Genomic DNA, 26,530 nt, shown 5'->3' with positions numbered 1-26,530 from the left:
ATTTTGCCCTATTTTTGGGTTTTCATTGACCTCAGGGGACTGGAGCTCAGCCTTTATTCTACAGAGGAGTCCCACAGGGGCAAATCAGATGTCTTTATTAATTACCACAGGAGAGAGATATTTCCTAAATACTGGGGAGGCTGAAAACCCCGCTGAGCCCTCGTAGGATGGTGAGGCAGTGCCATGGAAACTCCATGTCTGCCATGGAGCCCACGGCCTTGGATCCTTGGCAGCTTCCCTGGTGCTTTTGACATGATACAAATGCCTTGGGAATGCTCAGTTTCCCTCAACCTTTCAACAATTCTATCATAAACCCCATATATTGGTCTCATTAATGACGTGCCAAAATCCTATGGCCCAGATCATCTAGTGCATGTCAATGTGCTTCTTTTCAGAGCAGGATTGACAGGCCAACCTCCAGCCACGGAGGCTAAATTGCCAGAAAATACAAATAAAACTCCTCAGCACAGTGTAGAGCAGAGCCACAATTCCATTTTAATGTAGCAGGTCCAGTGTGCAACATTTAATGAACATGCCAAGTTCTATTCTGAACAATTTTTCAGAGAGCAACATTTATGTGTCATACTCATCTTACATATTTTTATCATCCTTATTACCTATATTTTTTTTTCTTTTTTTGCCCTGCAGGATAATTCTGGACAGGGATACCCTGTTCATCTCCAGTGTGCTCCTGGAGGATCAGGGGGTTTACAGGTGTGTGGCCAGCACTGCCCTGGACTCTGCTGAGGCTGAGACACAGCTGATCGTTCTGGGTAAGGTTGATTTTCCTTGCAGCAGGAATTGCCACTGCAGCACACTTATTTGCTTCTTTTCACAGAGCCTCAATAACCCAATTTCACAGTCTCTCACTCCTTAAGCTCAGCTGTGCTGTCCCTTATCTCTGGGAATGGTGATGCTGACACAAACTCGATTTATTTGCATTGTTGGTGTAGTAAGATGAGGCAGCATTTTTGCCTCAGTTCAGTGGCTGCAGGAATTGCCCAGGCTGGAAGGTGTGAGAACATACTAAGAATGTTTCTGCTGCTGCTTTGAAGCCTTTGGCCAGTCCTTCACAAGAATTGGGCTGTTTTTTGAAGGCCTTCAGACCAATATTTGGTTGTGCAGCTCCTCAGAAGATCAGTGCGAGTTAAGCACCTAAATGGAATTAATTCTATCTGTGAACCTGAACGTGAAAGATCGTCCAGGGGCAAGGAGCAGAGAAGAGCCTGGACCCCCGTGGGTCTGAAGCTTGGCCTTCTGAGAGCATCCTCACCACCTGCATCCCTCCCTGAAGGACCCCTTGGAATTAAGAGTTGGAATTAACTTATAGAGCTCTGTGTCCAAGGGCAGCAGCCAAAATTCTGCTTTGTGGTCACAATTTTGGCCAGCCTGGTCTAAGTGAAAATCTCCCTACCCATGGCAGGGGGCTGGAATTAGATAATTTGTAAGGTTCTTTCCAACACATTTTGTGATTTTATGATTCTCTAACAGCTTTGCATAATTTTAATTACATTTATTTTTGCTTCATTTTACATGTTTTTTTATTGCTGGCAGTGATTGCAGCAAGAAATAAGTCAATCTGCCCTTCAAGATGTTTTTCCACTTTAAAGGAGTGATATTTTTCAGTAAATAGTAAATTAGGAAGATGCTGTGCACATTATTTATGGTGGTGTGTCCTTCAGTGCTGCATAATTCAAAATGTTTGTAGATTATTCGTTACTTCACTTATGAAAATTTCATAAAGCATTTTATTGCTTTTTAAAAAGGTGCTTTGCAGAATAAGAAAAACAGTTTTGTGCTCTTTTCCCTTGTTCATTGCATATGAGAAAGGTCTTGGTGAATTAACTACATCTTATTTTCCAAGTGAAAAATTCAGGATTTTGCAGTCAAGGACTGGTAGGCTGACTGAAGAACTAAATAGAGACATCAGATTGGGGCAACTAAGAGTAAAATAAATATTCTATTAGAATAATTCTAAGTATTTATTTGGTAGAGGAGTGAGAATATTTAAGATGCACCATCACCATCTTGAAATTAATATATTGAATTTTAAACAGCTGTACTCCGAGGATAGAGCAGAAACGTGCCTGCAGATTAAACTGTGTTTTCCTGATATTTTCCAAGATACAAGAGAAATGGGGAAAAAAATAAAAAGAAAATGAAAAATAATCCAAATATAAACACTGCTCTCTTTTATAGAGAACATCGTGATCATTAATTCCATTGGTCTTGGAGAAAAATATTTCACCTGACTGGTACACTGGACTTAGGTCAATGTGGCAGAACATATCTATAAACAATATGAACAGAAAGTAAGATAATTGATTGTTTACATTCCTCTTGGACTTCTTCTCAGTCTTAGCCTGGCAGGAATATTTCTCTTTTATCTCTGACTGACCTGAGAATATCCACATTTCACCACCATCTTGACTGACTGTGCTGTTCCAACACCCTGGAAGATGCCAGGACAAACAGAAATACCTTGCTGTGCTCATGACACTTCTTTATTTCTCAGATGTTCCTGACCCACCAGAAGACCTCCAGCTCTCAGAAAACCAAAACCGGAGCGTTCGACTCTCCTGGAAAGCTGGGGCCAGCCATAACAGCCCTGTTAATGGTAGGAAGAGGTTTCTAGCATAACTTTTTGGGGCTGTTCAGAATTCTGTTACATCCTGGTTGTCACAGGACACAAACCCTGCTGACGGCCAGATTTACTCACTTTTACTATGACAGTTCATTTCCACCCGCGCTGTTCACGCTAAGTTATTTTTAAAATAATTTTTCCGTTGTTTTTTGTCCTTTTTCCTGCCCAGAGTCAATTATAGAGTTTGAAGAGAACCGCTGGGAGCCGGAGAGGTGGCAGGAGCTCAGCAGAGTGCCAGGGAATGTCACCACAGCCCTGCTGTCCCTGGCCCCGTATGTGAATTACCAGTTCCGCGTGGTGTCCGTCAACGCCGTGGGCAGGAGCCAGCCCAGCACACCATCCCTGCGCTATGCGACCCCTCCAGCTGGTAAACCTGGCTCTGGTTTCCTAAATATTAGTATTTTCAGTGCTTTTTTTTTGGAATATCTGTGCCCTCCCATGCTCCAGAGGGTGTAGAGCGTTCAAGGTAGTTTGCGCTGCTCAGTGGCAGCCTCAGGGATTATTAAAAGTAGGTCCTGTGGTGGGAATTACCCCTCAGATGGTTTGGTGGACTGGAATAACTCTCAGTAATTTTGGTGGGGCAGGGGACTATTTAAATGGACTGTATTAACTAAGTCAGAGAGGTAAAATCAGCTGGAGGATATCTCGTGACAAGCCGTATTCTGATATTGTAGATATTAATGAAATGGGAACCCTTCTGGGTTGAATTCTTTAGTGATTGGTAAAAAAGAGCAGCCCAGCAGTTGCACATCAAATGCCCAAGCCTTGTTTTGAGCATTTGATGTGCAGTTAGAACAAATCTAAATTTTAATGACCCAGCTTGCTGCTCTGCATAAAATTCCCAAGGATGCCAAAGGGAGGGGGCCACGCTGCTGAGTTTTCCTACACTTCCAGCACCTCATGCTGTTGATTTTCCACCCTTTGCAGACCTTCATGGACAAACAGCTCCTGCTGAAGGCCTGGGTTTACAAAGAACCTTTCAGGAGCACTAATCTTGTCAAAAATCTCCATTTACAGAGCATTCACTGGGGCAGAAAATGTTGTCTCCCTGAAAGTCATTTTAGAGGCCAACTGTTCAGCACAGCATTTGCATTCCTTGGCATTTTCTCTCTTTTTTCCCCCATTTGAACCAATTTCAGGTCCCTCTTCAGCTTTCCAGCTGTGTGTGCACCTCTAATGATGCACCTTCTGTTTGCTATCCCCACAGGGAGAAAAATCTCTTCCTCATAATCCCCCCACATCTGGTGCTTTCAAATCTAAAAGTCACAGCTCCATGTTAGCTGATGGCTCCAACCAACAGGGGCACTTAGGAATCCAAACTTCATAAATTATATGCTTGGGTCCCATCAGCTTGGCTGATCCAAGTCATTCATCTCATGAACGTTTTTTGTCTAAGAGTCTGTCACTAATAGGGGAATTTCCCATCCTTTCTGGCATTTAAATGCTAAATGCAAATAAATGGGATGTGCAAACTAACCTTGTCACCTGTGTGGTTTCAGCTCCAGATAAAAACCCAGAGAATATCCGAGTTGAAGCTTCTGAACCCAATGAAATGGTGATGAAATGGGAGGTAAGGCAAGATTAGCAAATACTATAAGAATTATCCTTTATTCTTCTGAAAGGTGAATTTGACTTATGTGTATTCTGCATTTTCAACCCCAGTATCATTTTTATTTCAAAAGACTGGTTTTTTTATGTCTGACTTCAGAAGATATTAAAAAAATATGGAATTCCAGTAAAGCATAGTGAGAATTCACCAAAATTTGCTCTTCTCTGCCTCTTTTATGCAATAAACTAATTCAAATAATTGTGGTTTTACCCTTCTCTGCAATTAAAATTACCAGGCACGCCCAGGGAGGGGATGGGTGGCTCATGGCTTCTGTCCTTCCAGCCTGGAAGTTTAAAAATGCCAGAGATCACTTGCCCAAGAGAATGTGAGCTTGAATTTTTACACCATGAGCTAAAGAAATGTGGATAAACTCCAAACGTGTGTAAACTCCAAAGCCTGTGATGTGCATCAAAGGAATTATGTAAAAGTCTTGAGGATGGTTTCCAGACTTCAAATTTCCTGGGTTTTAAGCCTCAAGCTTCTGTGCCAGCAGTGGAGTTATGTATTCCTTCATTTAGCACAAATATCCACAACTGTGGATGGAAGCAGGTTTTTGTTGAGGCTGGAATTACACCCAACTTGCATGAGATTTACTCCTCAATCTGCTGCTCCCAGCAAAGAACAACAAATGTTTTCCCAGTAGGAAGTCATGGTTTGGGGTAGAATTGCATCCAAAAGGAGATGTCCCTCAAGATCCATGGGCTTGGATTTAAATGGGATTTTTACCCCAGGGTCAGGAGAGAAAAATTCTGCCTATTAGAAAAGGTTTGATTTGATCTTGGAGGTCTTTTCCAACTTTAATGAATCCACAAAACACACAGTTTTAGTACCCAGTATGTTTACTGGGAAATACTGGGATGGCCAACGCACCTTTGAGAACCAGAAACTTCATAATCACTGCTCAGACAGAGCAAAAGTGGAAGTGAAAGCTGAGTCTGAAAGGAGAGAATGGGATGGAAAAGCTTGGTTAAATCTTGTTGAATCATTAAAATGTTGTTAAAAAGGATATTCATTTATTCATGGCATTTCCTGTGCGCTTTTCAGAGGAACTGCTGGGCACTGCACAGGCTATTTCTGACAGACAAAGGCTGCAGAATGATGTCAATCTGCCTATTTTGGATTAAGAGACCAGCTGAGCTTTAGTGACTGAGATTTTCAGCCAAGGATTTGCAGCCTTAAGGGAGATCAAAATAAAAGTCAAGCAGTGCTGCAATTTAACTCTATACAAGAAATCAGATGTTTAGGAGGAAACTTACTTCTACATCTTCTCTTGCAAATCCCATTCACTGGGATCTGCTGTGGAGGTGGTGCCTGTGAGAAATCTCCCAATCTCCCAATTCCTTTGCTTCAGACATCCCAAAGGTCCCCATAGCAGAGCAGATCAGTGGGAATTTTTTGCAGATCCCCCAAAATTAGGTCTCCCTGCGCATGAGGAGCATCAAAAGGGAATAACTTTCTACTGGTATTTGATGCTATTTCCTGTCAGACCTCTTGGATACAAACCAGCTATTATATATTTCATATTTGCTTATATTCAAATATTATTAAAGACAGCCTATATGGTGGGAAACACCCACAGCTGTTCCAGTGTTTAGCTTTTTTGGAAGGGTAGGTGGTTATTTAATTTTCTTAATTAAAGTAGAGCATTTTCAGAGAAAAAAAACTCATCTTGAGGATGTTTCATGACAAGCTATTGCTATACATCTCCTAATATTTTATAAATTCATGTTAATTAGCTGGAAACCCTGCTGGGATGAATTCTCCAGCTGATTGGTAAAAGCAGAGTGGCCCAGCAGTTGCACATTAAATGTCCAGGCGTAATTTCAACCATTTGGTGTGTAGTTAGAACAAATCTAAATTTTAATGACCCAACTTGCTGTGCTACATAAAATTCTAGGATAAAATGCAAATTTTATCTCTGCTAAAAGGCACACACAGCCTTATGCCAAACTGTGCAGTTCAGTAGTGCTGAAGGCGTGTGGTTTCACCTCACACAGGAAAACCTGTGGCAAAACAAAGCCTGATGTGTGTAGGAGACAGAAATTAATCTGGATTTTAATGCAAGCCTTTCACCCTCCTTTCTCTTGAAGTCACGATGTTGTTCCAATCATCCTAAAATTAAAAGGACAGCAAAACCTCAAAGATTGGGTGTTTAGCCCTTTTTCTGTCCCAGTGTTGTATCACACATTCCAAAGCCATCCCACTCCCCTTTGGCTGCTGGTTTGTGATTACAGCAAAGGCAGACAAGATCTCTCTTAACTTTTCCCCAGCCACTGAAGCCCACGGAGAGGAACGGGCCGGGGCTGGAGTACAAGGTCAGCTGGAGGCAGCGGGGTGTGGAGACCGACTGGAACGAGGAGCTGGTGAAGAAGCACTCCCTGAGCGTGCGGAACGTGCCCACCTTCGTGCCCTACGAGATCAAAGTCCAGGCCGTGAATAATTTGGGATCTGGCCCGGAACCAAACATCACCATTGGATATTCAGGAGAGGACGGTGAGTGGCAGGAACTTGGCTGTAAAAATGGGGGTTTCTTGTGCTGCAGAATGCTCAGGTGTGGAGTGATGGATTGGGCAGCCCAAAGCTGCTGGAGTGACAGGGCTCAGCCTGATGGGCTCCATCAGGCATGGACGTGACCCGTGCTGGGTGCCTGGACTCCAGCTTGCTGGAATGTAAGGGTTTTTTTTGGAAAGGTCACTTGTGCTCTCATTAATCTCAGTTGTTGGCTGAGTCTGGGTACTTGTTGGAAGGCCACAGTCCATGAGAAGTCTCTGAAGTGTAGCAGTCGGGTTGTACTTGGTAGGGAAAAATTCTCTGGGCTCTGTGAGGCTTGACCCAGCAGTTTAATGCTGTCAGAAGTTAAATACTTGGACAATTAGGGACAAACTCGCAGGCACTGAGTGTTTGAGTGAATTTGCAGACAAAGCCATGTTCCCACGTGCGATGGTGTTACCTTGTCCATGAGTCCCTGAAGAATGTGTCATCGTCTCCAGCCTGGGTTTCTGCCCCTGGGTTTTCCATGGCTCCCAGGTGGAGTGTCAGTGCTGGAAATGGACTCAGTGGTGCTCAGACAGGAGAATCCCCTCTGCCCACCCAGGGGTGGGAGCAGGAAGGTCTGGTGGTGCAGAAGGGGTGGCAAATAGTGAGAATGAGGAGATAGAAACTCCACAGCATGTTTATTTTCTTTGTCTCTCTGTGATGTGTCTAATTTTGCATCTACCAGTGGAAAATCTTCCTCGCAATTTAGTTGTCAATGGATCAAGGCCTCCTTTTTTGCAGGCACTGTAATAGCTCTCTGTGTTATGCAGTGATTAAAATCCTACTGTTTAATGAGCTGAGTTGTAAAATGAAATTGATTATAAAAAAAACCTTTATGATTGCCTTCTTGAGTGCTGTGTTAATCATTTTTTTATTCTTCTCACTGCTGTAAGCATTGCTTGAAACAGGAAATCATAAATACTGGTGCAGAAATTCATGTGTCCCAGTACACATGTATCTCAACCCTCAGCAGAAAAATACAGAAAAATAATGTTTATTGGCCCATTCCACCCACTGGATGCAGGTGGAATGGCTTTTTGCTTGCCCACAGTGAGACTGTATGAAGTGGCACAGCTAGAGCTGGAAAGCCAAGCCCTGGAGCTGTGAACAGTGTGAATCTGTGGGTTTGGAAGTGTTTTTAACACCTGGGGCTTTTGTTTTTACAGTTCCAGATGCTGCTCCTTCGGGCGTGTCGGTGGAGGTTGTGAACAGCACCCTGGTCCAAGTCTTCTGGTTTGGGATACCGAGGGACAGAGTTCGTGGGCACTTAAGAGGCTACAAGGTTATGAATCTCTCTATCAGTATTTGTATGTAGTTGAATAAATCATCAAATGATTGCAATGATTGCAGATTGAAATCTCTTGCTTTTGGGAAGGTGAGAGATCATGATCATGCTCATCCCCACATACAATATAATCCCAATATACAATACAAATACAATCTATAATTATAGAAGTCCCAATCTCCTCGCAGGTCAGCTGGTGGAAAACAAGAAGCATGCTGGATGGAAAGAGGCATCACCCAGAGAAACATTTCCTGACGTTTGTAGGAGACAGGAACTCTGGAATGATTCCTGGCCTGGAGCCCTTCAGTGAATTCCACTTGACAGTTTTGGCTTTCAACTCCAGAGGAGATGGCCCTGAGAGCTCCCCTGTGGTGTTTGAGACTCCAGAAGGAGGTAAGACAAGAGGAAAATATGGGATGGAGGGTCATAAATTGAAATTGTCCTTGGGACAAGGTGAGTTGATTCCCTTATTTAAGGGGATAGTAAAAACTCCACTATTTGTAGAACCCTTCTCTCAAAAGGGAGCTGTGGGTGTTGAGGTACATTATATCCTCATTTAACACGGATTTTTAGAGACAGACCTGTTCACTCTCCTCTGAAAGCTCATCCCTGTGTCTTCCAGTCCCTGAACAGCCACGTTTTCTCAGGATCCTGAACTTTGACAAGGACTCAGTCACTCTGTCCTGGGGACTTCCCAAGAAAGCCAATGGCCACCTCACTGGCTACATTCTGCAGTACCAGATAAGTATGTGCCTCGTTGGCTTTGAGTTCAGAATTAGTTAAAGAAAATTCCCAGTTGTGATGTGCACAGAGGCTGCCAGAGGGCAGCCTGCAGTTTTCCATGCTTTTTTTTTTTCCCATGGAAGCTCCCACTGCTGCCATTCCCTATCCCACATTTATGGGCTGATTCAATTATTTCATATTGGCGAATTACACCTAATGTAGTGGCTAAAAAGGCCCATAAATTGTAGGTGCATTTTACTGTAGTGACACTCATTTAATACAAAGTGAATTGTGATGAGATCACTCTATGAAGCCACATTAATGTAGATCTGCACATTATATCAGTGGGTTTCTCCCCGCTAAGGTGCCTCAGCAGAAACACAAAGGACCACCTGAGTCATGGTGTTGAGTAATCACACTGAAAACAACCAAATACCAGGGGACTTCTTTCTTTCTGCCTAGGAAAGAAATGAGAAACAAAAACAGCCTCAGGCAAGACCCAGTACTTAGCCCAAACTGTCACAACACCAGTTATGTGGTGTGATGATAATTCAGTGTATTTTACATGTTCTTTGAGAGTGGAAAGGATGATTCTGTGCCATAATTATATAAAAAAAAAAAAAAAATCACCCCTGTACTTTACACTTCTCTCTGCTGGTAGCAGAACTGCTCAGATGCCTTTGCATCTGGATCTTCCCTTTGCTTTTGCCGATTAAGGGCAGAGAGTGGATCTATTTACAGGATTCTAGACTTGTTGAGTTTGGAAGGGAACACAGAGTCATCTCAGCCATCCCACAGCACAGGAATGTGTCCAGATGGCTCTGGAGTATCCCCAGTGAGGGTGACTTCGCTGGGGATACGTTCCAGTACTCTGACACTCCACAGGGAAGTTCTTCCTCGTGTCCAGGTGGAGCTTCTGGGCTTCAGTTCCTGCCCATTGCTGGGCACCACCAAGCACAGTCTGGTCCATCTTCTGACACCTCCCTTCAGCTATTTCTGTGTGTTTATAAGATCCTGTCAATTTTCTCACAATCGCTCCTTCAGCTGCCAGCTCTGAGGAGCCAGAGCAGCTCACAGCACACCAACCACCCTCTGAGCTGCCGGTAAAAGTTTGCAGATGTTTGGAATCAAAGCAAGAAGCAATGAATGGATATTTAATGATCTAGGAGACAGTCCTTCTTACCTCCCTCTGAGGCTGTGCATATGTGCAATCAGAGAACTTTTCAAGAGCAGTGATATCTCCCCGAACCATCGGGAGATGGGCACGGAGGACACAAATCCCATTTAACACCAACGGGAAGGGCGCCTACACTCCCCCAGCCTTCCTCCTCCCCTCTCCCTGCCGACTGCTCCCTCCTGGGGGTGCCCAGGACACCTTTCTGTGGCTCTGACCGAGGTGTTTTTCCCTTGCAGTCAACGAGACGCACGAGGTGGGCGCCGTGAGCAACGTGAGCGTGGCCAACCGCTCGGCGCTGAGCTGGCGCCTGGCGGGGCTCAGCCCCAGCACCAAGTACAAGTTCTACATCAAAGCCTGCACGGCCAAGGGCTGCGGGAAGGCGGCCACTGAGGAGGGGCTGACGCTGGCCCAAGGCAGTAAGTCCGCAAAACCCGCTTCGGTGTGGAGGAGCTCTGAGAATAGCAGGAAAATTGTAGGTAAAACCTTACGGAATTAGGGCTTTGTTACCCATGTAAAATCATGGCTAGAGCCTGCTGCTTCAGCTAAGAAAGGACTGTGGGAAAGAGACTCAGCTTGAATTGGAGGTAGGAAAGTGACTCAGCTTGAATTGGAGGTAATAAAACAAGTTATAGAGCCACGACACATCGTGGTTTATGGTGGTTGGTTGAGTTACATTTGTTGTGCTTTGACAGAATGCAGCTGGTAACAGCCTAGCTGCTTTAAAAGGCCTGGTTTGTGCAATAAGGAGTTCTCCTTCACACCTGCCTGGGGACTCTGCATTACTCTGCTTTTCTGTAATAGAAAAATCCATCGGGAATAATCCAGGCTTGACGTTTCCTTTGTAATTAGGGGAAGGAAGTTTGTTTTCCTTGCCATGAGAGCAGTCAATGGAGTTTTTAATGTGGCCATGGTGTTCTTCAGGGAAGCAGAGCTCATCTGTTTCATTTTGCTGTGCAGACCTGTTTCTGTTCCCACCTATCAACTCCTGAAGCCGTGCTGGAATAAGTGAATTGCATTCAGACACAAACAGAAAATTGAAGATGCAGATAATCTGTTCTCAGTAATATTATAAAAACAAATTCTGCTCATGCATGAAGATAGGGGAATGCCAGCAACATTAGGGTCAGCAGTTTGACATGGAAAATCCAGATAAACATCAAGTTGACTGCATTTGCTCCATTATTTATGATTATTTTATCAGAGACCAGGAATGAGTGTTTGTGTGCCACTTACACCCTGTGCTGAAACAGTGATGTTCAGTGATTTAAAGGAAAATCCCAAGCACTCTATGATAGCTCATCTTTCACTTTCAGCCAAAATGAAATAAAATGTACTGTGCTCAGCAAGTCTGAGAACTCCACAGTGCTGAGGAGCAGCTCCTTGCTATTAATCAGAAACCATTGCTGTGCACTTACCCTGGGGAAGGAGAAAGAGAATGTGATAAGCAAAAGAGTCCTGACTGCATCATTTTTAGCAAAGATAACAGTGTGCAGCAATGTTGATGGAAAATAGAAAAATTGCCCATGTGCTGTTGGACTTCTAAGTTGCAGAATTCTTTTCAGTTATTGGTAAAACAGGAAAAATGTGTTTTAAACCTTCATGTTCCAGTTCCACATCCAGGAACTGCTGTTTGTTTTCCCAAGTAGTAAAACTCCTTCTCAACTCTCTTTTGGCCTCCAGTCTCACTGTAGGATACAGGTACTCACTTGGTAGCAACTATTAATCACCATGATTTATTCCTCATTAAGAAAAGAAAAATATCTCTTCTTTTTCCAAGATAAGAATACCCTATTTTCCCCTCATTAGCTGCCTTTTCTGGCCTTCATTGGGCGACCAGAATAATGTGTTTTGACTCCTTGAAATAACCTTGTCATGGTTTAGAGATGCTGACATTCATTTTGTTCTCATTCTCTACTTTCCTAAACTCTGTTCCAGCGGTGGCAACACCTGATTCTTGTGAAATATTCTTAGACGAGAGCAGTATAATTAATGAAAGCTGCAAGGGTTCAGTTCTATGATTTATGTGTGCTCCTTGCTGCTTCTCAAGCCACCCTAAATTAGGGCAGTGCATCTGTCACTGAGATGCCATTAGAGTTCTGTGTCATTATTTGCTGGTTAAATTGTTCAGATATTTTTCACCTAAACATGATAGGCTGAAAAAAAAATTAAAAATCACTCTTTCCAGTGACCTCCTTGGGGTTTTAAGCTGTGGTTTGGGGAGCAAGGCAATTGCTCAAAATTAAAACAATCTCTCTTTTTGAAGGAGGGGAGTGATTTCAGAAGTCAAAGTTTATAATTTCAAATGACCCACGTAAATGGCAGATATAAAATGTGGTGCCCTCTGAAATGAAACTCCATGATGGAGCACTCCACGTTTCTTTGGGGGTTGATTCAGTGATTCTATAACCACTCTGTTCCAGTTTAATAATAAACCCATAAAGCTCTCGTTGTTCATTTTAAGGCTCTGGAAACTTCCACTGCTGCAATTCAGCCTTTGCCACGGGTGTTTCAGAATTTCACAATGCAATCTGCCAGGAAAGTGGAGATGTTAAGGTGGCAGCTCTGGATTCATTCACTTTTTTTTTTTTTTTTTTTTTCCTAACTTGATCTCCATCACTGCTGTTGCTTTAATTTATTTGCAGTTATCCCTGGTACTGTTGTCTGGAATTAGAAAGAAAAAGGAATTTCCTTATTTAATATATGCAAGGATTCGTGTACCACCATTGAAAACAAATCTGTACAGGGAAAACAACTCAGAAATGAAACCCTTATAGGCAACTTAAGATCTTTATCATTTCTTGATAAAATGATTCTTGAACCTGAGCAAAAGGGGATTTGGATTGTACTGCAAAATAAATAATAGCTTAATTTCTGTGATTTCATCTTGGTTTCATTCCACAGAAGAAGATATGTTGTCCTAAGAAAATTACTATAATCCCTGTCTTCGTATTTTCAGGCAGTATGTCTTAAATGACCTCCAAACTAATTAATTTTCTCCTTGAAAATGTCAATTTCCCCAAGATCATTAGCCCTCAGAAACAGAACACAAAATAATGTTCTTCCAGAAGTGAAAAGATTAATTTAATGTAGCGGCCCTTCTTTAACACAAAGCTCCTTTTCATCTTGTCACCAGTGTTGCTCAGGGATTACCAAACACATATTATATGTCAAGAATTATCATTGTGTGTCCAGAAATCCAAGCATTAATGAGAATTTCATCCACATGAAGCCACGCAGTTGTAGGTTTATTCTCCAGAGAAGCCAGGAAATAAAAGTTCACCAATTTCATTATATTCCAGGGGCTGTTGGCACGTAATTCCCAAAGGCTTTTGCAAAATCTTGGGGAGAGGCTCCTGTCCTTCAGGACCAGAGTAACCATTTGGAATAAGCTATGTGGGTTCAGCTTTCTTTTGCCCTGGGCATGGTATAAAATGAATAATAAAATACCTTTCCTGTATACAACTACTGATGCTATTAGCACCAAACCCTATATTTTAGCTCACAATCAAGAAAATCTAATGAAATCGGTGCAAATTTCTTGATCACCACCTCACCTATAAATTTTTCTCAATAAATTTTATGTGCAACAGGTTGGCTAATCTCTCTAGTATAAAATAATCCAAATTTAACATGAATTACCTCCTGCACTGAAAAGTCCTGAAAATGAAGGATTCTTGTGCTGCATATTTATACATTTTTAACAGCGAGGCAGCAGTGGAAAATTAATGGAAGTTCAGCTTTGCATTTATTGCAGCAGATGTATTTAGACAGGTATGGTTATAAATTAAGATGCTGCCCACAATTAGTATTTAGCTCTCAGACTGCCAGGATTTTTTATATAAGTATATCTTATAACAGATGTGCTAACTTTTGGAGAACACTCTGGAAAATCTTCGGGGGTGCTTTCTATTGTTTTTCCCTTTATACCATAAGCTTCTATAAAAAATGTGTGTTTTGTTCTCCTCATAAATCTTGGAGCCCGGTAGGAATATTGTAAAATTGCAGTTCAGTGTTTAATGTTCATGCAAGTCCCATGGTGTGGCTGATAAATAGTGGGGGAAGATGAGAAGTGCTGGTGATATGCCTTTATTACTAATGCTCCTTTCTCCCTTATTGGAGATTAAAAACCCAACCCAACTGCTTTCAATTTTCTGCAGCTAATTCCTGCAGCTTTCAGGATGTTCCTGGCCTTCCAGAATGTGGAGCTTTGCCTTATCTGTGTATCTTTGCTTTTATTTTTCAGGAGGTCGCACTGTTTTTTCTATTCCAGCCACCAACCCTGCCCCCATTAGCAAAGTTTCTGCTCTGTAGGGCTCCTGTTGGCTGTGTCACACAGACCAGGAAGAAATGGCATGGGAAAAAACAAACAAACAAACAAACAAACAAACAAAAACCTTGTAATCACCCAGCACTGGATACCTGTTCTGAGTTTTAAAGGGAAAAATGAGTATTTTAGGATAGGAGATGCTAAATGGAGAGTTGTTGTTGAATCCCCAGTGCCAGGTTAGGCTGGGCTCATCCTCATCCCAAAAGGTCCATCCCAGTCCTAAGCTGCTCCGTGTGCCAGGGCAGCTGCAGCATCACACAGAGCTGAGCAATAAGCAGACAGAAAAAGGGATTTTTTCCAACCATCTCACTTCCCTCTTTCTGCTTCTCTAAAGAGCTGATGGTTCATAAACAGGCTGGAATAAATAAGGGGCAGAGAGGGACTGGTAAAGCTGGTTTAAGAATATGAACCACAAACCACCTGCCAGGAGCTCAAGGTTTAGGATTTTCTTTCCAGGAATTCAGGAAAAATTCTTCCTTAGGAGGTTGGTGCTGTGAACACTTTGGGTCGTGTAGTTACCATGTCATGCACAAGTGTTAGTGGTATTTAACAGATACTGGGTTGAAGGTTCATGCTCATTCCTGTTCCTTTATGGATAATATTCCCATTTTTCTGATGCCTTGATTTTAGAGCATGTAATTAAAATGTACCTGTGTTATCCTGTTGCCTAATTTTTGGTTTGATTAAAAACTATAGCTGGGTCTCACATACTTCATTTAGCAAAAATTACCCATAGATGGATTAATTTATACTAATGAGCTGTGCTTCAGTATCAGCAGTGTTTCAGCTGGATGTTTCTCTCTGGTCCCAGTGGTCTGCTCATTTAACTCTTTGTAATACATGGAGAGTTCCCTTGAAAAACTTATCCTGAACTGCTGCTTTGACTGTGCTTGGATTTATCTTAATCTTTTTTCTTTTTTTTTTCTTCAGCTGTCAACTCGGCCTTAATCTCCAGCAGCTTCTTGCTTTGCTTATTTACTAGTTAGAGTATTAATGAGCATTGTTCCCCTGTCAGTGCTAATTGGCCGAGTAGTTTTCAGATTATACTTTGTGCTTTTAGATGGCTTTGGACAAAACAGGCAAATTAGGCAACCAAGAACAATTCAAGAATTATTTTTATTAAGTGCAGCCCCCCCAAATTTCTCTCCTGCCATCGAGGACAGGGATATTTCCATGTTGTAAGAGACCCCTCCATGTCACACACAGTTCTGAATTTGCTGAACATGCTGTTTGTGTCCAGGCAGTGATTGTCAACTGCTGTAATGTCCTGCTTTCCACAAAAGCTGTTCTGAAAAATCTTATTTAATGCCTACAATCTGAATGCAGACCGGGCTACAGAGGTGTTTTGCAAATAACAAGGTTCCATAACCAGAACTAGTGGAATTTACCTTCTCCTAATCAAATATTAAACTCATCAGCAACACTTAAATGCCTAAATGTCCATTTACAGGCAAATTGTTGAGTTGTTTCTAAACCAGTGCTTTGTGCAGGCATTGTGGAATTTAAAAGGACACAGAAAATCACTGTCAGGAGAGAAGCAAGCACAAATCCCAATGTTAATTTTTTCTGGGAGACATGTAAGGATCCATATCCAGCTAACAAGCTGCCTGTGCCTCCCTGCTGAGTTCAGTTCAACGGGAGAAGCATCAAACCCTAGATTATCCACACAAAGCAAGCCCGTTTGCAAGTTGTAATTTTTTAAGCAGGCATTAGTTAAAGCAGATCCATAATCCCCCATCAATATTAACTTTCATCCTGGGAAAGTTGTACAAACATCAGGATTACTCTGGACTGCTGTTGATTCATCTGATGGAAGACTAAAAATCAAACAGAGGGAATGTTCGGGGGTATTTTTTTTTTTTTTTTGCTTTGGAAAATCAGATTGCCTGATGCCAAATGTTTAAAATGACACGTTGTATTTGTCTGTTATTTGTAACTGTGCATTTCCTAGGCTTCTTGTCCACGAATGCCATTAATCCCTATGCCTTGAATGTGTGCATTCCGTAGGTAAAGGCAGCGGCAGGATTTCAGACGCAGTAAAGCCCACCCCAAAGTTTCAGCCCAGCGAGGCCCTTGAGCCTGGCGCTGAGTACACAATCCGCCTAGTGACTAAGAACTGGGTGGATAACAATAGCATTTTTGAAGATGTAATTGAGACCAGGGGGAGAGGTGAGCCACGAAGCCCTTCGAGGTGCTGAACGTTTGTTTTTCCCTGTGAATCCATGCTGAGGTTCCTGTGTGAGTGTCCCAGACTCATCGTTCCGTGCCGTGGGGTTGAGGTTGGCCCTTGCAGTTGAATCCCATGGCAGCACAAACACGTCCCACGTTCTTGGCTGAGCCCTGTGCTTTACAACAGCCTGGGACAGTCCCAAACCTTCACAAACCTGTGCAATGTGAGAGGGCAGCTGGGATAAAGCCCTTAAGTGGCCAGTTTGGTGATTTGCATGTACTGGGGGGCACTTTTACCTCTCTCTCTTTCGCAAAACTCCTTTTGCATGGGAGGCTTAACAGCTCTGTGCTCAGCTTTCCTGTGTGGTGCTAATCCTGTGAGTCAACTGCTCTCTCAGAGCCGCCTTGCCAAGTGTCTGTGTCGTCCCTTGTCACCTGCACGCTCCCCTCCAGTCCCAAATGTCACACTCTGGACACATTCCGGCCTCGCGCTGAAGCTGAGCACCATCAGTAGCGATAGACTGAGTCCATTAAGGTCCAGAGAGGAACGTGATGTGTTTGTGTTATTGTGGGGTGCTGCCCTTTCCCTCTGATTAATTTTTTGCTCCTCTGCCATCTCCCCAAGCCTACGCTGGCATCTACGAGGGGATTTCCACCCAGGGCTGGTTCATCGGGCTGATGTGCGCCATCGCCTTGCTCACCCTGCTGCTGCTGACAATTTGCTTTGTCAGAAGAAATAAAGGAGGCAAATATTCAGGTAAATGGATTTATTGTCCTTTCCCTATGTTCACATGTTAATAACTAACATCCTTCAGAGGTTTCTCTCTGGGGCCCGCAAGGCCGCGAGCACAAACATCCAATTAGGATTTGTAGCTTTTGATAAATATCCACGGAAGGGGTTTTAATGAATGTAAGTGGAGCTGTGCTGCGTGCTGGTCACAGAGCCTGCACTCCTGGAATATTCCAGCATTTAATCCAGCAAGATCCTTGCTGGCAGCACTCTCTGCCTGCTTTCCACCTGGGAACTGCTGCTGGACACACGGACAGAACTTCCACAGGCAGCTTAATAGTGGAATATTTTGCTAAAAATTACCTCTGTCACTATCCGAGCAGTGAGTAAGGATTTAGGTAAATGTATTGAAGTGGAAATCTGGTTGCCCAAAGAGGTGGTGGATGCTCCATCTCTGAAAACATTCAGTGCCAGGTTGGGCAGGGCTTGGAGCACCCTGGGATGGTGGAAGGGGTCCCTGATGGTGCTGGATGGGATTTAAGTTCCCTTCCAACCCAAACCATTCCATGAGTCTATAAATACCTGCTTATAATCAATTAGGGAATGATCCCAAACTCTTGGAAGCTCCCAGGTTGTGTCCAGCCAGCTCCAGGCCAGGCTGGAGGTGAGTGCAGATTGCCCCTGGGAAAAGAAAAAACCCATGGCAGAACACAACACAGAGATCTGTCCTTTATTTTATTTGTACAGTGAAAGAAAAAGAAGATTTGCATCCAGATCCCGAAGCTCAATCAATAAAAGATGAAATCTTTGGGGAATATAGGTAAATAGGACCTGCTTTCACAAGCCTTTGTATTTCTTGGGGTTTTGTTTGTTTCCAGATGCCATCATTATTTGGGACATTTTTATGGCATGCAATTAATGCTGTTTTTCATTTTCAAAGCAAACCTCATAGGAGTGGATAAGAGTAGGAATATAAAGGTATATCCAGTATATTTCAATCCATCCAAGCTGGGATATAAGGAAATGTTGATGTATTGGTGGTTATTTTTCACTTTTTTTTTTGTTTGTTTGTTTTTTTTTAATTAGCATTGTATGAATAATGTAAATATATATGATAATCTGGGGTCCTGCTAAAAAGCTCACTGAAGTCAATGGATTGAATTCTATGTCTTCAGTGGGTTTTTGAAACTCAGACCCAAATAATGTTATATGGGGAATTTTGGGGAAGAAAACAAAGAAAAGTTTGGAATATGGTAAAAAAATATTAAAAAACCAAACATCTCTCTACAGAAATCCCTGTAGGAGAATTGAAATAACCACTTTGGCTGCTTTAAAATAACTAAAACTTCTAGCAATATGTAATTATGATGTGAAGGAAAATACATAATTATAAGAGCCATACTGGAAAACTGGTGTTGCTGCCCTTAAGGGCATAAAACTGCTGTCGAAATCCCACCTATATATACTACATTATTTGTACTGGAGTAGGGCTTTTTTTTTTCTGCATAATTTCATCTTTATTTAATTTTTAATGCTTTCTAATGGGACAAATATTTAGAAAGGTAAGAAAGCCCTGAGGTTAATAACTTTGACCCCCTCCTTTCCCCCTGAAATCCAAACTTGTCTTTTTTTTCTGAGAAGAAGTGCCCTGTGCAGAAAAGTAGTGATTTTTTTTTCTGTGTTGTTTATGCACATATTGAGTCAATCCTGGAGAAATGAAGCTCGGGTTCATTTGTCTGCCCCTGCTTAGATAAAATTGCCAAAAAATTGAAACTGAGCTGGTATTAACAGCAAGGGCTGAACTTCAGTAATTATGTCCCTAATCCAGAGGCCTAATTTAGGTTTTTTTTCCTATATTTTTTAATATTTTGCCAATCCCCCCAAATGTCCCGTTCTTGTTCCTCTTCTGTAGTGCCATTAGGAGAAATGGACAGCAAAATTCCCCTTTTATTTCCAGAATTTTTGTGGCGGGCCTGCCCTTTTTCATGGAATTTTCACAGAATAGAGTCTGCAGTTGCAGACATTCATTTTGCTTTGGTTTTTCCAAGTTCTTCCCCTTTTCCCTGGAATTTTCACTAGTGCAAACATTGATTCTACTTTGTTTTTTTCCCAGTTCTTCCCCCTTAGCAGAGGCAAACTCCAGTTTTACTCTGGTAAAATAAAATAAGAGCAGAAAAAAAGAGAAAAAGCACCTTTATTGGTCATATAAACTCAAAGGGATGCTCCCAAAGCAGTGAGCTGTGACCACTGAAGTGATACCACTTCATTCACCCACCTCAAAAGGAAAATGAAATAAATAGGCCCTGAATGTTGTCCAGTGTTTTGTAAAATGAGAAGTCCAAAGACTTGACATCAGCCCTGGTGGCTGGAACAGAACCCTCCAATCCTTTCCAGCATTCCTTTTTCCTTCCCTCTCCCTTTCTGTCCATTCTGTCTGCCCAAGGCAAAAAGAGAACAATCCAAATAGATGGGTATTGATAATGCCCATTTCCCAATTAATTTGTTGCAATCATGACAAAATCCCGTGTTGGGGAGCTCAGGTGTGTGAGGAGCAGGGATCATCCTCACTCTACCACCCATGGGTCCCTCACTCCCCCATTCCCAAGGCGAGAGCAGTGTCCCTCCTTGCCAGTGCAAGGCAGATTTTTGGAAAGGCATCTCTTTATTTTGTAGTGACAGCGATGAAAAGCCGCTGAAAGGCAGCCTCCAGTCACTTAACGGGGACATTAAAGCCACTGGAAGTGCTGATAGTCTGGTAGATTATGGAGAAGGGGAGCATGGCATGTTCAATGAAGATGGTTCATTTATTGGAGCTTATTCTGGATCTAAGGAGAAAGGATCAGTGGAAAGCACTGGGAGTTCTACGGCGACTTTTCCTCTGCACGCCTAAAACGATTGGTGTTTAATTGTGGTGTTCATCCTGGCTAGCTCCACAGTTACTCTTGTGCTGGGGAGCAGGGTGCCACTTGAGCCAGTCAGGAGAATCCTGACATCCAGGTAATAAAAAAACGAGTCACTGCCACTAAAAGATGATTTTTTTCCATCCTAATTTCTATGTGTTTTCTTCTCAATAAAATGGAGTAATTCTTTCTTTTCTACACGATGTGTTAGTCTGAGCAAACCAGAGTTTGCTCTGGTGGTACATCTGTGTCCTTGCCTGCTGCTCCAGGTGTTTCTTAGGCTTGGAATATGTTTCTCTGTGTAGTATTTTTGCCCTGTATGGGTGTTGTCACAGGTGTGTGTGTAAAATTCCCTCATGGCCTTGGTTATAACGGCACCAACAAAACCAGGTTACTCTGCAAAGCGACATAACAAGGAATATTACAATTTAAAATACCAGAGAAATATATTCTATATATTGTATAATTTTTTTTCCTAAAGAATTAAACCCCTTTGTGTATGATATTAAAAAAAAAATGTTTTAGTGGTTACAGCTGACTTCCATTACCAATATTTAGAAATGCAGCTTTACCCACAGGAGAGTGTGGGTGAAGCTGCTGCCCAGTAGCTGGCACTATTTCCTTAAATAAGTTAAGCTGCAGCTCTTTCCTGTGGCAAGGCAAAACAGGGTTCCCATCCACCATCACTCGAAAGATTTTTAATTTTTCCCAGCTGCAAGCTGCATTTCTAAGCAAACTCTTTGGTGTCTGTCTCATATCTGTATATTTGTGAGCTAGCCAACATTTCATGGAGACGTTGTACATATGATATTAATATTGACACAAGTCCAGAGCAGCCTGGTTTTATTTTGAACTGAGACATGTTGCTAGCATGGGTCTGTATAGCTGTGTAGGAATGAGTAGATTTGCTTCTCAATATGGATTTGGACCAGCAAAATTAGTTTTGAGGAGGAGTTGTGTGTATAGGAATCATCCAAACCTCTCACCTTTCAAGCAGCATCTAAACTAGACCTACCTGAATTTCAAGAGTTCATTTCTTTTCAACCTAATCACTGTTAAATAAACAAAAAGCAAAAGCAAAGAGAAAATATTATAATAGAGTTTGTTTTCCTATTTTGTTGACTGAATGCTGGTTTCAATCTGGTTCTTTGCCTCTCCAACACTAACTCAGCCGAGCTGTACAGCACATTTTTTTGGTCTTTTTGTATTGGAATCTCCTGAATCTCTTTTTAACAGCATTTGTATTTTTGAATCTGCTTGTTTGAGTAGAGCATCAACATGGCTTCATTTCTTCTGACACTCCCACTATAAAAGTTTTTCAGTAGTTCCTGCAGGGGAGGAATAGATCCTAAAAGTTGTTTGGCATCCTGATAGCAATTAGGCAAATATCCCCAAATGGCTCCCCCATGATTTCAGTGGAATAAAGAGAGGAAGCAAGAATTACTCACGTGGTTCTGAGTTTCCAGCAAGGGCTACAGTTAAGCCCAGGGAAATGCAGATTTTTCCCAGTGGAAGGGCTGTGGATCCCACACAGCTCCCCCAGGCTGGGGCTGCTCCTCAGAGCTTGGCAGTTTCTGGAAGCCTTTGGTGCTCAAGCTTCTGCTTATCTGTGCCTCTTTTTGGGGTTTTAATTAGAGCTTTTAAGGGCTTTTTATGTAACCTCTATTTAGGAAAAGCAAACCCCAAACAGCCACCCCAAAAGCCCCATTCAGACTATGAATATAAAACAGTGAGTGGAAATCTGCCCTCAATCAAAAATTATCCCATCCCATAGCAGTGACCCACATTATTCACTTTTTATTACTTACAAAGTCCTATTTTCTGTACTTCACTCAATCGAAACACTGAAAAGGTCCAAAAGTCTTTTAGGTATTTTTTGGGGAAAAAAAAGTAATTTTCCAAAGAAGGGAGTTAGAGAATTAGAATTAGAGAAATGTGAAAATTGGCATCTCATCAACAGAGACATTTCCCAGCAGCATCTTTATCTGCTGACTCGTGTCTGCTGCAGCCCAAGCCAGATAAAATCTAAGAACTGATTAGGCTTGTGACAACTTACTGCTTGCTTTGGGCTGCTTTTAATGTGTTTCCTTTGGGAATCATCTGCAGGGATCAAAGCTCTTTGAAAATTAGGGAATAAAATGGGGGTGGGCTCCCCTAAATCCTCACTTTGGGCTGGAGGGGCTGTGCCTGAACACACCCATCACGTTTTCCTGTGGAGCACTGCAGATAAACCAGACCCCTCATCCCAGAAAATGCCTCTGTTAAACAATATTCAATTCCTTTGTTCAATTTCAGACCATATTAGTGAGTGTCAAATGATCCAATAATGGATATAAATCCCCCGTGCAGCTCCTGCTCTGTCGCTGCTAAGAGGTGTTTGTGATGTGCTGCTTTTGTCCACTCAGATTTTAATTCACAGCCTTAAATCTTTGTGTTGGTGTTCCACGATGCCTCAGGACCTAAAAATCAAACAGGGAGGAAAAGATGTGCAATGGAACCTGGATTTTTGAACACGGGTTTTGAGGAAGATGCCCAGTGAATATTTAACAAGAGGCTTAAACTCCCAGGAAATCTCACTCACCTGAGCTGTTTCCTCTTCCCCAGTCACTTATTTTCCTTTTTCTTCTGCACTGTGATTTTTTCTGCTGTGAAGGTACCCTGGAAAGTGCAGGTTAGTGATAGTTTTTTAGAGAATTTTGTTTTCAAAATTAAATTAACAGAGCAAGCTGAGGTTTTCCTGGGGAGTTTTTTGTCATTGCAGGGAGCTGGGCTGTGTTTTTGTCTTGATCTGTGCTGGGTGAGAGGAAATGTGACCATGTAGCTCAGAAAAAGAGTCACCAACTGCTCTGCAGTTACAGAACTTCCTGAGTTGGAAGGGATCCACAAGGTCATCACAATCCAGCTTCTGACCCTGCACAGGACAGCCCCAAAAATCGCACCCTATTCTGAAATAGTGCATTGAGCATTAAATCTTTGCATTGGTTTGTTTGGGACTTTTTGGATTTTTTTTTTTTATTTTTTTTTTCTTTCTCTGGCCAGGAGTGTTTATTAAAATCAGCTCCTGGAAATCCGTGGGGATTCCATTAATTAACACCTAGCAGGGAATTCCAGCCTGCCTGCTGGGAGGAGGGAGTCCAGCCATGGGAGCAGAACAGGGAATTAGGAATTATCCCATCCCAGGCTGTGGTTGGGTCCCTTTGGTTCTGACACATTTTGCCTCAGAAGAAGTGTGAGAGGGGAAATGGCACTTTCAGACTTGATATCCAAGGCAAGCCAGGATGTAATTCCACCCATCAGGGAGGAGGCATTTCCCTGGCCCCACAGATCCAGGTTGGGGGATTTAAGAAGCCTCTGGAAGAAGAGAGAGAGGGCTCTTGCTGAAAAAGTTGTGCAGTTTTGATTGTGCATAACATTAAACAAATAAAATCAACTCTTCTTCAATAATGGGAAGAAAACCCCTCTCTCCTTTCTTCCAAGGAAGCTGTTTGGATTCCCAGAGCAGAATAATACTGATAATTTTTCTCTTATTTATATATATATATACACACATACACACACACACACACACACACACACACACACAAACACATGCATATATATATATATACATACAGCTATATAAAAATTTAATAGCATTATCAAGAATTTGCAGGAACAGGCCCAGCTTCCCTCTCTATCAAAATTAGGGGATCCAATCTCCAGAAACCCTCATGGCTCTGCACTCCAGCATGATAAAAGTACAGCACTGGGCATCAAAGCCCTGCTGGGGCTGGATTTTTAGGAAGAGCAGAATTAGGAATCAAATCAGAAAATTTACTTCTCCCCTCTGGATAAAATTGTGTGTTCATGTATAAAAAACTTTAAAAACATTTGTTGTAAGTCACATCTTAGATGGATCTGATTAGCAAATCATTTAATGATTGATATTTGTTCTGCTGTGTTGATGTTACACAAATTCCAGTGAGTAGCTCTTTTCCTGGGAACTGCTTCCATTGGCTAAATGGCTTCAATCCAGTGCACGAGAGGTTTTCATCAAAGTTTTCAGGCCAATATTATTTTTGACATGAAAACAAATAGTAGCACAATCTTTCTATATATATATATTAAAAAAAAAAAAAGGTGGGATTTTTAAGCAGTGATTCCACATTTTTTAAAGAAAAGTTAGAATAAAATTCACTACTCCTTGAGCTTTCGAGAGGAAACCTCAGCATCGTTTTTCATAGCCAAGATTTTGCAGATGAGAAGTGTATTTAGGTTATTTTGCTTACCTGTAAGAACAGATAGACAGAAAGGGAATTCTTCATGCAGAATTCCCTTTGTTTGCCAATGGATCACACCCTCAGCTGCATCTCTGTCAGTGTTTATGACAAAAAATAAAGGTACAAACCACGCTGGAGTAGCAGGACATGTTTACATTGCAGCTCTGGATCTCTCCTGTCAAATCTCAAGCGATCTGCACTGATTTGTTCTGTTTTCAGGCAGGAGCCCCTCGGGGGGTTTGAGCCAAAGCATTCTGTCTGTTCATTTTTTTTATTATTATGGTTCTGACTTTAAACAAGAGACTTTGTAATTTCATGAGAAAAAGATCAAAGCAAATGTGGTGTCACCATCACAATGTTACTTTTTTGGGAGCTAAATGTTAGTGTGCATTGATTAAAGTTTAGAGAAACGTGTTGTACTGTAGTTGCTGTTTGTACCACGCAGATGTGCACGTACGGTTTGAAAAGATATTTTCATTTTACATGAAATACAACTTTGCTAATAAAAGTTTGACTTGATGTAATCTTCAAAAGCCTTGGCTGCAATCAGCAAGTTTCTTTTATTTGATTTGGGGGTTTTGTTTGATTCTTTTCTTACTTGACACTGTTTATTTGCTGGGAATCTGATTTAACTGTGGCTCACAGCCCTCTCTAGGTTGTGATGTGTTTTGGTTTTTTTGTTTCACACCAAGGTTTAGCTGCCCTTGGCTTTCACAGGGATTTTTGGACACCATGGATCATCAGCCCTGTAGATATGACACCAAAGCAGGATGGACCTGACCTGCAAACAGCCTGAATTTAATTCCTCATTGATTCCACGAGATCCTCTCCTGGGCCAAACTATCACCCTGTATATTGTTAGCATCTCTCACAGGCTTTACTCACCCTGCTAGCAGCACAAAATCTCCCAGCACTCAGACTTTCTACTCCTCTTCACTAAAGATCACCAGAATATTGGTAATTTATCAATATCCAGCTCATACAAACCCAATAATACCTTTTTTGGTTGTTTTTATGTTAGGGAAAACTACACTTGTGCTTCAAGTCTGAAATCTATATGGATTCATTTTATAGGAATTTAGCAAATGGGCTTTGTTTTCCAAGGAAAATACCTTGGTTCTTTCATTACTCCCTTCCTTCTCCCCATCACCAGTGCTCTGTTCTAGGATTAATTCTACTCTGTCTGCCCATGGGAAGGTTCTGCAGGTGAACATAAATTCACCCTCCTGATTCCTGGAATCCAAACTGAGGACCCAATAAAAGATAGCAGACAAACCTGTGGCAGCTGATATTGCTGAAAAATCCATTTTTAATGTATTTAGCCGGAATGTGAAAGATCTGGTTGATACTTAGCATCACCCTCAATGCTGATGTGGCTTCTGTGCTCTTCTGAGTGTATTTCATTGAAATATTCTGTGCTATTCTGAGTGTAATTCACTGTATTTCAGTGAAAGAAATTATCCTTTTTTTTTTTTTTTCCACATGTTTTTAGCTGCTTCACTTCAGCAGGAAGGCTTCAGGACTTTTTTAATGCATTCTTCACCTGCAAGTACTGAATAACCTCAGTGGGAATGTAGGCCTGTGCTAACAGGCATTCACCTTTCAGGGAGGCATCAAGGGCATCCCAAGAAAGTTTTATTATAATTCATATCCTGGAATAATGAGATTTACACTTTTCCCAGTAGCATAATGGCGAGGAGAAAGTCCTACAATCATGTGCTTCACTGGAGTGCGAATAAAGGTGCTGCTGCCACCAGCAGGTGTGTGGGAGCAGATGTCACAGAAGTTTAAGGATAAAATATGGGATAAAATTCAATTTATACGAAACATGCATTTTAAAAATATGCCTTTGCTATTTAAAATGAGAGTGAAGTAACAACTCCCATGAGTGCAGGAGCTCTGGTTAATTATGTATCATTTTGAAAAGATTTGATGTTTTGCTCCTGGGACAAAGTTGTCATTATTAGACCTAGTTTGGGGGCAGAGCATTCCTTCTAATGCTCAAACATTTCACTCTGTTCCTCAGTCTCACAAGGAAATGTCATCATTTTTCCACTTCAGCATCTGTTCATCAGCTGGGAGCACAGAGGAGTCCCCCAGGGAAACACCAGCGTTTCACTCTGCTGAAATGTCTGAGCTCTGCACATTTCCAAGCCTCATTTAACAAGACCT

At 41.9% G+C, this 26,530-nt stretch overlaps 1 protein-coding gene across 17 annotated transcripts in view; it reads left to right on the top strand.

Annotated features, from left to right (window-relative positions):
- The window catches only part of CHL1 (cell adhesion molecule L1 like), a 140,016-nt gene extending 115,125 nt beyond the window's left edge, over positions 1–24,891 (top strand). For 15 of the 17 annotated variants that reach the window (XM_085590282.1, XM_077786188.2, XM_077786193.2 and 12 more), the window contains 13 exons: positions 649–773; positions 2,516–2,617; positions 2,814–3,011; positions 4,144–4,214; positions 6,524–6,746; positions 7,955–8,070; positions 8,262–8,466; positions 8,696–8,818; positions 10,210–10,389; positions 16,308–16,469; positions 17,095–17,226; positions 17,947–18,019; positions 19,873–24,891. In XM_085590282.1, coding sequence (XP_085446408.1) covers positions 649–773; positions 2,516–2,617; positions 2,814–3,011; positions 4,144–4,214; positions 6,524–6,746; positions 7,955–8,070; positions 8,262–8,466; positions 8,696–8,818; positions 10,210–10,389; positions 16,308–16,469; positions 17,095–17,226; positions 17,947–18,019; positions 19,873–20,089 — 1,927 coding nt within the window. In that variant the 3' untranslated portion in view covers positions 20,090–24,891. The remainder of the gene's footprint in view (positions 1–648; positions 774–2,515; positions 2,618–2,813; positions 3,012–4,143; positions 4,215–6,523; positions 6,747–7,954; positions 8,071–8,261; positions 8,467–8,695; positions 8,819–10,209; positions 10,390–16,307; positions 16,470–17,094; positions 17,227–17,946; positions 18,020–19,872) is intronic. The other 2 variants (XM_077786194.2, XM_085590288.1) reach the window with 2 other exon arrangements.
- The last annotated feature ends 1,639 nt before the right edge of the window (positions 24,892–26,530 follow it).

The sequence above is a fragment of the Lonchura striata genome, chromosome 12 (genome assembly GCF_050655825.1).
Source record: "Lonchura striata isolate lonStrDom1 chromosome 12, ASM5065582v1, whole genome shotgun sequence".
Taxonomy (NCBI): Eukaryota; Metazoa; Chordata; class Aves; order Passeriformes; family Estrildidae; genus Lonchura; species Lonchura striata.
Note: the sequence above shows the minus strand (reverse complement) of the source record. Positions and strands in the feature narration are given on the sequence as shown.